The sequence below is a fragment of the Carcharodon carcharias genome, chromosome 36 (genome assembly GCF_017639515.1).
Source record: "Carcharodon carcharias isolate sCarCar2 chromosome 36, sCarCar2.pri, whole genome shotgun sequence".
NCBI classification, from domain to species: Eukaryota; Metazoa; Chordata; class Chondrichthyes; order Lamniformes; family Lamnidae; genus Carcharodon; species Carcharodon carcharias.
This window is the reverse complement of record NC_054502.1, coordinates 6,233,464-6,247,343: the sequence shown is the minus strand read 5'-3', so window position 1 is coordinate 6,247,343 and position 13,880 is coordinate 6,233,464. Positions and strand designations below refer to the sequence as shown.

The following is a 13,880-nucleotide window of genomic DNA, read 5'->3' as shown; positions in this document are numbered from 1 at the left end:
GGTTTGCTCAAAACAAAAACAGAATTACCTGGAAAAACTCAGCAGGTCTGGCAGCATCGGCGGAGAAGAAAAGAGTTGACGTTTCGAGTCCTCATGACCCTTCGACAGAACTTGAGTTCAACTCTTTTCTTCTCCGCCGATGCTGCCAGACCTGCTGAGTTTTTCCAGGTAATTCTGTTTTTGTTTTGGATTTCCAGCATCCGCAGTTTTTTTGTTTTTATCAATGGTTTGCTCAAACCGCCTATGTCAGTTCTACCTTATGATGCTGCATTTCTTGCATTCTAACACTAAACAACATCAGATGTCACACGGAGCAGACTTCAGGTAACATGGAGATAGACCCATGTCTTCAATCTCTCTCCGTGATTCTGTTACCATGGTTATATGGCCCAGTTTCGCCCTTTGATCAGTTTGTTACGATCAACGGTGATCAAACAGCATGTCCCAGATCCTTAAGACATGCACACGTGTGACCTCCTCATCCCTTCAGCCCCCTCAGCCTCACTCTGGGCCTGCTTCACACTACGTCCCCTGTTCAGTAGAACTGAAAGTTGTTTTAAGCCATCGTGTGCAGATCTCACCAGCAATCAGGTTCGTGGGGAATGTGAAACATACATCCCACAAGAGCCTGTCAATTAATACGCAGCAACCTCCCATGAGCTGCAATGACCAGATCATCTCTCTTTTTTTGTGTGTGTGGTTGGTTGAGGGGTAAATATCCCCAGGACACTGAGGAGAACTCCCTTCCTCTCCGAAACGCAGCCCATGGGATCTTATACACCTGCTCGAGGGGGCAGACGCAGCCTCAGTTTAACATCTCATCCACAAGACGGCACCTCCAACAATGCAGCGCTCCCTCAGTACTGCACAGGGCGTATTGGCCTGGATTTTGTGCTCAGGTCTCTGGAGTGGGACTTGAACCCACAGTCGGCTGACTAGATGTGGGTGTGCTATCCGCTGAGCGAGTTGTTAATGCCTCGAGAACCTCACTTTTCTTCGAGAAATTGGTTTCAGCTATTTTTTTTTTAAAGAATTCATAAACAGGATGTGGGCATCGCATTTATTGCCCATCCCTAATACCCCTCGAGAAAGTGGTGTGAGCTGCCTTCTTGAACTGCTGCAGTCCCTGTGTTGTAGGTACACCCACAGTGCTGCTACAGAGGGAGCTCCCGGATTTTGACCCAAGTGAAGGAATAGCTGATATATTTCCAAGTCAGGATGGTGAGTGGCTTGGAGGGGAACTTCCCCATGTTCCCCATGTGTCTGCTGCCCTTCTCCTTCTAGGTGGTAGAGGTTGTGGGTTTGGAAGGTGCTGTCGAAGGAGACTTGCTGCAGTACATCTTGTAGATGGTACACACGCTGCTGCCACTGTGCGTCCATGATGGAGGGAAAATACAGGTCTAAAAACCAGATTTATTTTAAAACCTGCATGTAGCACGGTGAGGCACTGGTTACTGTGGGTGAGAGTATCTCTGGTCATCAGTTACAACTGAGAATAACTCGCTATTAACCATGGTGGTGTCACTGGGATTTTGTTTAACACGTTGGTACCGATGTATAACTGGAAAAGTGGCGCTTGTGCCAATATGCTTATGTGCAGAGAGCTGCTTGGGTCATACCTCGTTTTAATTCCTCGCTTATAACCCATCAATGCTTCCCTTGTGCTGTTCCAATCACAAGAGAAGTTTGGATGAAGGAGGTACTTTGGCCTATTTGAAATCCTGCTCCCTTACCACCTTCCCATTTCAGCACCCAACGCCCTGGTTTCAGTCACTCTTCTGGGCAGCACGCCCCAGCCATTAGGCAGTTCCGACTATGAATAAAGTTTTTTTTTTGCATCTGCCTTAAGCAAGCGACTCTGTCTGTCATGCCACTCAGCATGCTCCCTCTCCAAAGCATGGCCCAAGTTTCAAAAGGCTCCCAACGATTGACCGTGTGAGTGGAGGCTTAACATGTCCACCATTGCCCACTCCGGAGGAAGGCCTTGTGTTTAGAGAGCACTGTACCAGGCCTCAGCAATGTCTCGTATTCATCCACAAGCTGCCATTCAGCCCATCGTGCCTGTGCAGGCCCTTCGAAAGAGCCGCCCAATTAGTTCCACTCCCACCCCGGCCCTTTCTCCATTGCCCCTGTAAATTTACCCCGATTTCCCCGTTGGAAAGTTGCGATCGAGTTTGCTTCTGTCGTCCTTTCAGATGGAACATTCCGGATTGTGATGACTCTCTGCCTAGAGAGAAACGCTCTTCGCCTACGCCCCGATTTTGTTTTTAATTCGTTTGTGGATTGTAGGTGTCTCCGGCGAGGCCAGTATTTATAGTGCGTCCCTGGCGGCCTTGAACCATGGGTCCCCTGGTTACTGACCTTCTTTCCAGCGGAAACAGTTCCTTTCTGTGCGACTGTGCCCAAAGCCTTTTCGCCATTTTGAGCACCCACCCCCCCCCCGCCACCCCCAAACCTTGCTGAAACCGGACAAGGGGTTCCAGGGAATTACCTTGATGTGCAGTGGCTGCTTTGCCATCAGAGACAGCCGCGCACAGCAGGATCCCACGGGCAGCGGGCGAGGTGTGCAGCCGGCTAGCCAGGCCTGCAGCCTCTGTGTCGGCCAGGGCCAACAGGAGGAGGAGCCCCGGCTGAAAACCCAGACCCTGGCGACAGCGCCGGGTTGAAGGTGAGGGAGCAGGCAGGGTGTTGCAGGTTTGTTGATGTCATGGGTGAGGCTGGCATCACCCGGTTTGTTGGCTTGGATGGTGACGCCTAATCTTTTTCTCCTCCCCCCCACCCCCCCACCCCCACCCCCACCCACCCAACCCCACCACCCCCCAACCCACCCTCCTTCCCTCCCCACAGAGTGGAAGACCATGACAACTACCACACGTAAGCACCTTTTATTGCCATTCAATTGGTAGTCTGTTTCTCTTGTGCTGTACAGTTAACCTGAGGCCTGTGAAACCACACCACACCCCAACCCCCACCACTCCCCAGCCCTGGAATAACAGGTCGCGCCCACCACCCCCCCCCGCCCCCCCCCCCCCCCCCCCCCCCCCCAGAGCAGAACAGAATGGAGCGCGCGGGACTGAGGGGGCAAGAGAATCTGTGCTCAGACGTGGATTGTGGATGAACGCCATTCCAGCCAGTAATAATTCTGTAATCAGCCTCAGCGATTGCCCCTCGGCGAGGCTTAACATCGGCCAGGTTTTGGAAAAGGAGGAAAATCTGCCCCTGGGAGCCCTTTCTCGGGTCTCTCCGCCCCCCCTGTGCCGAATATTCTGCAGCTACCTTGGCACCGGAGATGTGCACTTGGCAGTTTGAAGTGCTTTCTGACCCCCACCCCTCACTCCCCGCCCCCCCGTAATTAGATTCCAGTCTGCAGCTTAATCCTAGGTACCTGCTATTCTCATAAATACAGTGTCTGAGTTTCTTGATTAGCATCTAGCCCAGATTCTCCTGTACAATGTGCGGAGCACAAGTTTAACTGTTGTGACTGTCGCGATAGCTTGCCTGGATTTGATTGTTGAACAATTGGGGGGGTTGTGGGGGGGGCAGGGGGGAAGAAAGAAAACAGTGAAAGCCAAGAGAGGGGTCTCCCCATTCCGATACAGAGCGCAGGGCACATCCCCAGTTTGCGCTGGGCTGCTTGACCTCCCCTTGGGGTGGGCCTTGGCTCTGCGGTTAGCCTCAGGACCCCTTGGAATGGAAGAGCCCAAAGCAGCAGTCAGCATCCCTGCTGCCGATCGTACCTGCCAGTGCCAAGAGAGGCCAGGTGGGACTCGGGTGTGATGCACTCACAGGCGAACAGTCTATCGTTGTTCTCAGCCCAGCACGTTTTTGGATCAGGTGCTGGAGGCCGAGATGCCTGTCCCCCCCCACCCACCACTCCCACGGGGAGTTTTAGCCCAGCGTTGTCAGGAGAGTTGGGGCATAAGTTGGAGGTTAAAAAGCAAGAAGTGATTGTGCTCAGCAAAGGACCACTGGTTCGTTCTGCTTTCGCACACACTTTGTCTTTGGAAATACTGCTGTAGCCAGGCTTGTGGAAGAGGTAGCCACTGGAAAGGGTGAGTGCAGACATTGCTGGCTCTGCCCTGACTTTCACATGCTGCAAGTGAAATTCGGAATTCAGCTGAGATCCGAACCAGGGGAAGGGGTCATTCCGACCTGGGGGTGGGGGGGTGGTGTAGGGTTTTGAGATTCTCCTTTAATACAGGGCTCTGCGCCATGCTGCCTTGTGTTAAGCAACCTCAGACTTGAACGCTTGTGTGGTTTACATTTGTGCTTTTTTTTTCTCCCTCCCTCCCAGTGATACAGAGATTCAATGCGAACTTATGCAGGAAATTGTGGATATGATATTGGAGGTAAGTAGTCGATGCATTGGCACAGTACCATCTTCTCAAAGTGTTGGAATCGGAGACCTTTACGGCTGTTAGAGAGTTTCCAGTTACTGTATGTACCTGTGTCAACATCGAATTTTTAAGATCAATTTTTAGGCAAAAATTTGAGGGTTCTCTTTTACGCACACCAACATTTTTGAGTTACAAACGTACGAAACAGGGGCAAGAGTGGACCATTTTGCCCCCCCGAGCCTGCTCCACCTTTCAGTAAGATCATGGCTGATCTGTTTGTGTTTCGAGTTGTACATTCCCATCTACCCCCAGTACACCTCTGGTTCCCTTGCCTAACAAGAATCTGTCTCCCTCGGCCTTAAAAATCTTCAGCCTCCACTGCCTTCTGAGGCAGAGTGTTCCAAAGTTACACACACCCCTCTGAGAGAGAGAAAATTTCCCCTCATCTCTGTCCTAAAAGGTTTTAAAACTGTGGCCCCTCGAACTGGACTCACCCACAAGAGGAAACAATCTTTCCACATCCACCTTGTCAAGACAGTCCAGGATCTTATTGAAGAGTTGTTGGCATGTGTGCTTGATTGGTCCATGCACCATCCTGTGCCTGGATTGGCTATCTAGATGAGCCCACTGATTGGCCCCCTGCTGTGACACGGGTGGGTGAGCCCTGGTGAGGTCTGGCCTGCCGCAGTTTGGCTCTGTGGCCCAGTACGGCAGGGTGAAATTGGCAGATTGTTCGGTCTGTATTGGTCTATATCCGGGACTTGGACCAAGGCACTGAATATATGGTTGCTAATTTTGCTGATGACGCAAAGATGGGCAAGAAAGTAAGTTGTCAAGAGGGTGTAAAGAGTCTACAAATGGATTTAGGTAGATGAAGTGAGGGGGGCAAAAATTTGGCAGATGGAGCATAACGTGGGAAAACGTGATCTTGTCCACTTTGGCAGGAAGGATAAAAAAAGCAGCAAGTTATTTAAATGGAGAGAGGTGGCAGAACTCTGAGGTACAGAGGGATCTGGGTGTCCTGGTACATGAATCACAAAAAGTTGGTATGCGGGTGCAGCGAGTGATTAGGAAGGCAAATGGGATGTTGATGTTTATTGCGAGGGGAATCGAGTATGAAAGTAGTGAAGTGTTGTTACAGCCGTACAGGGAGTCATTTAGACTGCATCTGGAATACTGTGTACAGTTTTGGACTCCTTACTTAATAAATGATTTAATTACACTGGAAGCAGTTCAGACAAGGTTCACTCAACTGATCCCTGGAATTAAGGAGTTATCTTTTGAAGAAAGGTTGAACAGGTTGGGCTTTACCCATTGGAGTTGAGAAGACTGAGAAGTGATCTTATTGAATTGTATAAGACCCTGAGGAGACTTGAGAGGGTGGTCATTGTCCTTATAAGGGAGTGTAGAACTAGGGGACATAGTTTAAGAGTAAGATGTCTCCCTTTTAAGATGAAGATGAGAATTTTTTTCTCAGAGCGTCGTTAGCCTGTGGAATTCTTTTTTCTATTCATTTACAGGATGTGGGCGTCACTGGCTGGGCCAGCATTTATTGCCCATCCCTAGTTGTCCCTTGAGAAAGTGGTGGTTAGCTGCCGCCTTGAACCGCTGCAGTCCAGGTAGTGTAGGTACACCCACAGTGCTGTTAGGGAGGGAGTTCCAGGATTTGACCCAGTGACAGTGAAGGAACGGCTCATATGTTTCCAAGTTAGGGTGGTGAGTGACTTGGAGGGGAACTTCAGGTCGTGGTGTTCCCATGTGTCTGCTGCCCTCATCCTTCTAGATGGTAGTGGTTGTGGGTTTGGAAGGTGCTGTTGAAGGAGCCTTGGTAAATTCCTGCAATGCATCTTGTAGATGGTACACACACTGCTGCTACTGTGCGTCACTGGTGGAGGGAGTGAATGTTTGTGGATGTGGTGCCGATCAAGCGGGGTTGCTTTGTCCTGGATGGTGTCGAGCTTTTTGAATGTTGTTGGAGCTGGACTCATCCAGGCAAGTGGGGAGTATTCCATCACACTCCTGACTTGTGCCTTGTAGTTGGTGGACGGGCTTTGGGGAGTCAGGAAGTGAGTTACCCGTCGCAGAATTTCTAGCCTCTGACCTCTTGTAGCCACAGTATTTATGTGGCTAGACCAATTCAGTTTCTGATCAATGCTAACCCCCTAGGGTGTTGATAGTGGGGGATTCAGTGATGGTAATGCCATTGAATGTCATGGAGCAATGGTTAGATTCTCTCTTGTTGGAGATGGTCATTGCCTGACACTAGTGTGGCGTGAATGTTACTTGCCACTTGTCAGCTCAAACCTGAATATTGTCCAGGTCTTGCTGCATTTGGACACGAGTTGCTTCAGTATCTGAGGAGTCACAAGTGGTGCTGAACATTGTGCGATCATCAGCAACATCCCCACTTCTGACCTTATGATGGAAGGAAGGTTATTGATGAAGCAGCTGAAGGTGGTTGGGCCGAGGACACTACCCTGAGGAACTCCTGCAGTGATGTCCTGGAGCTGAGATGACTGACCTCCAACAACCATAATCTTCTTCCTTTGTGCTAGGTATGACTCCAGCTAGTGGAGAGTTTTCCCCCTGATTCCCATTGACTCCAGTTTTGCTAGGGCTCCTTGATGCCACACTCGGTCAAATGCTGCCTTGATGTCGGGGCAGTCACTCTCACCTCACCTCGGGAGATCAGCTCTGTTGTCCATGCTTGAACCAAGGCTGTAATGAGGTCAGGAGCTGAGTGGCCCTGGCGGAACCCGAACTGGGCTTCAGTGAGCAGGTTATTGCTAAGCAAGTGCTGCTTGATAGCACTGTTGCTGACCCCTTCCATCACTTTACTGATGATCGGGAACGGACTGATGAGGCAATAATTGGCTGGGTTGGACTTGTCCTGCTTTTTGTGTACAGGACATACCTGGACAATTTTCCGCATAGCCAGTTAGATGCCAGTGTTGTAGCTGTACTGGAGCAGCTTGGCTAGGAGCGCGGCAAGTTCTGGTTCACAAGTCTTCAGTACTGTTGCCAGAATATTGTCAGGACCCATAGACTTTGCAGTAACCAGTGCCTTCAGCCGTTTCTTGGTATCACATGGAGTGAATTGAATTGGCTGAAGGCTGGTAGCTGTGATGCTGGGGACCTCCGGAGGAGGCTGAGATGGACCATCCACTCGGCACTTCTGTCTGAAGGTTGTAGCAAATGCTTCCAGCTTATCCCTTGCACTGATGTACTGGGCTGTTCTATCATTGAGGAAGGGGGTATTTGTGGAGCCCTGTCCTCCCCTGAGCTGTTTCATTTTCCACCGCCATTCACAACTGGATGTGGCAGGGCTGCAGAGCTTAGATCTGATCCATTGGTTGTGGGATCGCTTAGCTCTGTCTATCACTTGCTGCTTATGCTGTTTGGCATGCAAGTAGCCTCGTGTTGTCACTTCACCAGGTTGACACCTCATTTTTAGGTGTGCCTGGTGCTGCTCCTGGCATGCCCTCCTGCACTCTTCATTGAACCAGGGTTGATCCCCTGGCTTGATGGTAATGGTAGAGTGGGGGATATGCTGGGCCATGAGGTTACAGGTTGTGATCAAATACAATTGTACTGCTGCTGATGGCCCACAGCACCTCATGGATGCCCAGTCTTGTGTTGCTAGATCTGTTTGAAATCTATCCCATTTGGCACGGTGTTAGTGCCACACAACACGATGGAGAGTATCCTCAGTGTGAAGGTGGGACATTGTTCCACAATGACTGTGCGGTGGTCACTCCTACCGATACTGTCATGGACAGATGCATCTGCAGCAGGTAGTTTGGTGAGGATGAGTTCAAGCATGTTTTTCCCTCTTGGTTCCCTCACCACCTGCTGCAGACCCAGTCTAGCAGCTATGTCCTTTAGGACTCAGCCAGCTTGGTCAGTAGTGGTGCTACTGAGCCATTCTTGGTGATGGACATTGAAGTCCCCCAGCCAGATTACATTCTGTGCCCTTGCCACCTTCAGTGCTTCCTCCAAGTGGTGTTCAACATGGAGGAGCACTGATTCATCAGCTGAAGGAAGGTGGTACGTGGTAATCAGCAGGAGGTTTCCTTGTCCGTGTTTGACCTGATGCCATGAGACTTCATGGGGTTTGGAGTCGATGTTGAGGATTCCCAGGGCAACTCCCTCCCAACTGCATACTACTGTGCTGCCACCTCTGGTGGGTGAAGGTGGTGTCTGGGACATTATCTGTAAGATACGATACCATGAGAATGACGATGTCAGACTGTTGCTTGACTAGTCTGTGAGACAGCTCTCCCAATTTTGGCACTAGCCCTCAGATGGTAGTAAGGAGGACTTTGCAGGGTAACAGGGCTGAGATTGCCGTTGTCATTTCCGGTGCCTAGATTGATGCCGGGTGGTCCATCCGGTTTCGTTCCTTTTTTGAGGCTTTGTATCGGTTTGTTACAATTGAGTGGCTTGTTGGGCCATTTCAGAGCCAACCAGATTGCTGTGGGTCTGGAGTCACATGCAGGCCACACCAGGTAAGGACAACAGATTTCCTTCCCTAGAGGATTAGTGAACTAGATGGGTTTTTACAACAATCGACAATGGTTTCATAGCCATCATTAATTCCATCTGCCGTGATGGGATTCGAACCCGGGTCCCCAGAGCATTACCCTGGGTCTCTGGGTTGCTAGTCCAGCGACAATACCACTACGCCAGCGCCTCCCCTTCTCCAGGGAGCAGCAGAGGCTGGGTCACTGATATATTCAAGGCTGAGTTAGACAGATATTTGATCAACCAGGGAGTTGAGGGTTATGGGGGGACATGAAATTGACTTTTACGCTGGTATATATGGGTATCTCCCATCCCCATGCGAAATAAAGCCCTGGGCAAGGAAAAGTTACAGAATGGGGTTGTATTCCCTGGAATTTGGAAGGTTGAAGCAGCCGCCTTCTTATCGTGTCCACAGACAGTCTATACATGGCCCAGCCAGAACCGGACACGTTTTTGCGCCTTGTTGTTGAATTCGGCAAGATCTGCAACAGTGCAGGGTTCCTCTAGCGATAGGCACTGCAGGAGATGTTGCATAGTCTGTGGCTCAGTTCCACATTCACAAGCTGCCGGGCAGGTTGTGTATCCTCATTTGCTTAGTGACACCTTTGAACAACCTACACCAGTCCTAAGTCTGTTCAGGCACATCCAGGTTGCCCAGTTGCAATTAGCTCCTGGGGGAAGGCTTTCATCCGGTAGAATTTCCATCACTGGGGGTTGTTCGAGACTGGCGAGCCGGTCTTTCCACAAGGCCATGCGGGCTTCAGATGGGGTTGATTGTACTGGAACAACATTGTTCATGAAGCTCTTCCTTGACTTTGAATTGGTGATTGGATTGAAGTTTTCATCATACATTTGATTAGGGTTATTAAAAATATTGGGTCTTGATGGAGTAAATGAAGAGAAAGGGTCCTCAGTGGCCGAATGGTAGCCAACCAGAGGGCTCAGATTTCAGGTGATTGGCGAAAAAAGCTCACAGATGACAGTGAGCAAAAAACCTTTTTCCACAGTGAGTGGGTAGGATTTGGAATGCACTGCCTGGTAGGGCAGCCGAAGCACATTCAGTTGTGATTTTCAAAAGGGAATTGGATAAGTACTTGCAGGAGAAAGAATTGCCAAGATATGAGGAGAGTGGGGCGTGTGGGACCAGTGGTTGGAAAGGCCAGTGTAAACTCGACCGGCTGATTAATTTGCCCTTATAATTTATTTTTTCGGGGGATATGGGCACCACTGGCGAGGCCCAGCATTTGTTGCCCACCCCTAATTACCCTTGAACTGAGTGGCCTTGCTCGGCCATTTCAGAGGAGCAGTTAAGAGTCAACCACATGGCTGTGGGTCTGGAGTCACATGTAGGCCAGACTGGGTAAGGACGGCAGATTTTCCCCCCCCCCCTAAAGGGACATTAGTGAATCAGATGGGCCTTTTTTTTTACAACAGCCAGCGATAGTTCCAAGGGGTCACCGTTACTGAGACTAGTTTTCAATTCCGGATTTTATTTAGTCGAATTTAATTCCACCAGATGCTCTGGTGAGATATGAACCTGTCTCTACAGGTCTCTGGATTACTAGCCCAGTGACATTACCACCTTGCACTGCGCTATTCTATATCTCTATTACGGGGGACAGATAAGAACTGGAGTGCAGCTTTGCAAGCAGAGTGAGCTGATACGAGTTTGGCGAGTGGGAACTTTTAAGTATTAATACCTTTCTAAAAATCTGGGCTGCAGTTATCATTTAACTGGGATTTACTTGGAGTAAGTTAATAATGTAAGTTTCTTCCAGCCTTAGGCAGGGATAAACAAGCTGTACTGGAGAGCAGCCGATTAGTTAATTAGCTAATTAATCCAATCCAGTAGTTGTAGTCCTGGCTCCAAGGATGGGTGCAGCTTTGCAATCAGATTGAGCTGATACGAGTTTGTTGAGTGGGGAGTTCGGTGAGGGGGAGGAGATGCTTTTTTTTTTCTACATTTTTCTTAGTTCGGCGCAGTGGAAGGAGCTGGTTGGTGAGTAACTGTCAAGCCAATTACCGATTAAGAAACATATAGCTCTTTGTTGTAGGTGGTACTTGCATGTAATAAGCACGGTAAATTGTAGTATACATAGGAATTATTCGAAGTTAATTAAGAAAGTAATTAAATTAACTAAATAACATAAGTACCATAAGGTGACACAAAGATAGGTAGGAAAGTAAGCTGTGAAGTGGATTTAAGGAGGCTACAAAGGGATATGGACAGGTTAAGTGAGTGGGCAAAGATCTGGCAAATGGAGTATAATGTGGGAAAGTGTGAAATTGTCCATTTTGGCAGGAAAAATAAAAAGGAAGCATATTATCTAAATGGTGAGAGATTGCAGAGCTCTGAAATGCAGAGGGATCTGGGTATCTTAGTCCATGAATTGCAAAGGGCTAGTATGCAGGTACAGCAGGTAATTAGGAAAGCTAATAGAGCGTTATCATTTATTGGGAGGGGAATTGAATACAAAAGTAGGGAGGTTATGCTTCAGTTGTACCGGGCACCAGTGAGACCATGTATGCAGCACTGTGTACAATATTAGTCACCTTATTTAAGGAAGGATGTTAATGCATTGGAAGCAGTTCAGAGAAGGTTTACTAGTCTATACCTGCAATGGGCGGGTTGTCTTGTGAGGAAAGTTTGGACAGGCTGGGTTTGTATCCGCTGGAGTTTAGAAAAGTAAGAAATGACTTGATTGAAACATGTAAGATCCTGTGGAGTGGATGTGGAGAGGATGTTTCCTGTTGTGGGAGAATCTGGAACTAAGGGATCACTGTTTTAAAAATAAGGGGTTGCCCATTTAAAACAGAGATGAGGAGAGATTTTTTTCACTGAGGGCTGAGAGAGTCTTTGGAACCCTCTTTCTGAAAAGATGGTGGAAACAGAGTCTTTGAATATTTTTAAGGGAGAAGTGGATAGATCCTTGGTAAGCCAGAATTCGTATTAGTATTCCAGACACCCAGGGTAATGCTCCGGGTAACGCTCATGGCAGATTGTGAAATTTGAATCAATAAAAATCTGGGATTAAAGTCTGATGATGACCTTGAAATCATTGCCAATGGTGTAAAAACCCATCTTGTTCACTAATGTCCATTAGGGAAGGAAATCTGCCTTCCTACCTGGTCTGGCCTCCGTGTGACTCCAGACCCACAGCAGTGTGGTTGACTCTTAAATGCCCTCTGAACAAGGACAGTTGGGGATGGGCAATAAATGCTGGCCCAGCCAGCGATGCTCACATCCCATGAATAAATAAAACAAAGCAAGGGGGTGATAGGTATTGTGGGTAGGTTTGAAGCAGGTTTCATGTTACTATCAGATCAACCATGATCTGAATGGCCCACTGCTACTCCTTGTTCGTATGTAACAGTGCCAGGGCAAGGGTTGTGTTGCAGCTGTGGAATGTGGAAGCTCCTGGGCGCCAACACAACCCAGGACAAACACATCTGCAGGAAATGTAAGCAGCTAGAGAAATTCCAGATCTGAATTGTCGATCTGGAAGCCGGACTGCAGACGCTACGCAACGTCAGGAAGAGGGAGCGATACCTGGACACTTTGCACCAGAAGACAGTCACACCTCTTAGAATAGGGTCATCTGTTTTGGCCAGTGGTGAGGGACAGGGGGCTGTGACTGTGAGCGAGGCAGGTAAAGGGACTGAGCAGACAGCAGCGGAGGAGCCTCTGCCTTTGCAGCTGGCAAACAGATTTGAGGTACTTGCAACCTGTGTGGATGAAAGTGAGGTCTGCAGGGTGGATGATCAGACTGGCCATGGTACAGAAATCAGTTCAAGTTGGGGGAGCATAAACAAATGTAGTGGTTGTAGGGGAGAGTATAGTCAGGGGGATAGACATTGTTTTCTGCAGCTGAGAGTGAGAATCCAGAAGACTTTGTTGCCTGCCCAGTGCCAGGGTTCGGGACATCTGCTCAGGGCTGGAGAGGAACTTGCAGTGGGCGGGGGAGGATCCAGCCGTCATGGCCCATGCGGGTACCAACGACATAGGCAGGACAAGGAAGGAGGTTCTGTATCGAAATTATGAGGAGCTGAGCCCTAAATTACAAAGCAGAACCTCGAGGGCAATAATCTCTGGATTACTACCAGATCCACGTGCAAATTGGCATAGGGTAAATAAAATTGGAGAGGTGAATGCGTTGCTCAAAGATTGGTGTGGGAGAAGTGGGTTCTGGTTTGTTGGGCACTGGCACCAGCACTGAAGAAAGTGGGGGCTGTACCATTGGCACAGTCTACATCTGAACCGTGTTGGCACCAGTGTTCTAGCAAGCCGTATGGCTCTTCTCATACACACTCGAAACGTTATTTTTTTTCTTTCCATAGCTGCTGTTAGACCTGCTGAATTTTTCCAGTATTTTCTGTTTTTGTTTCAGATTTCCAGCGTCTGTAGTATTTTGCTTTTCTCAAATTTGGGAAGATGTGGTAATTATAAGAGTAGAGACAAGGCAAGAGAGAAGGGTATTAATATGGGAAATGATAAACAGACCATGACAGGAAGGGACAGAGAGTACAAATCTAAGAGTAAATCAGCAGATAAGGCTAGAGGTTACAAAAATAATAAAAGAATAAAACTAAAGGCTCTATATCTGAATGCATGTAGCATTCAAAGCAAAACCGATGAACTGATAGTGCAAATAGAAATAAGTAAACATGATCTGATGGCCATTACAGCGACATTGGCTGCAGGATGACATAGATTGGGACCTGAATATTGAAGGGAACGTGATATTTAGGAAGAACAGGAAGCTAAGAAAAGGTGGAGGGGTGGCTTTGTTAATTAATGATGGTAATTAGCATAACAGAGAGGGATGACCTAAGTTAAGGGAGCAAGGATATAGAAGCGGTTTGGGTAGAGATGAGAAATGATAAAGGCAACAAGTCACTTGTGGGAGTGTTGTACAGGCCCCCTAACAGTAATCATATGGTAGGATGGGGTATAAAGAAAGAAATGATGGGAGCTTGTCAGAAAGGTATGTCAAAAATCATGAGGGATTTTAATCCACA

General features: G+C 48.5%; 1 protein-coding gene across 4 annotated transcripts in view; it reads left to right on the top strand.

Moving 5' to 3' along the window:
* The window catches only part of ints3 (integrator complex subunit 3), a 274,531-nt gene that overhangs the window by 195,168 nt on the left and 65,483 nt on the right, over window positions 1–13,880 (top strand). For 3 of the 4 annotated variants that reach the window (XM_041179821.1, XM_041179823.1, XM_041179824.1), the window contains 2 exons: window positions 2,848–2,874; window positions 4,295–4,349. In XM_041179821.1, the coding sequence (XP_041035755.1) occupies window positions 2,848–2,874; window positions 4,295–4,349 (82 nt within the window). The remainder of the gene's footprint in view (window positions 1–2,847; window positions 2,875–4,294; window positions 4,350–13,880) is intronic. The other variant, XM_041179822.1, reaches the window with a different exon arrangement.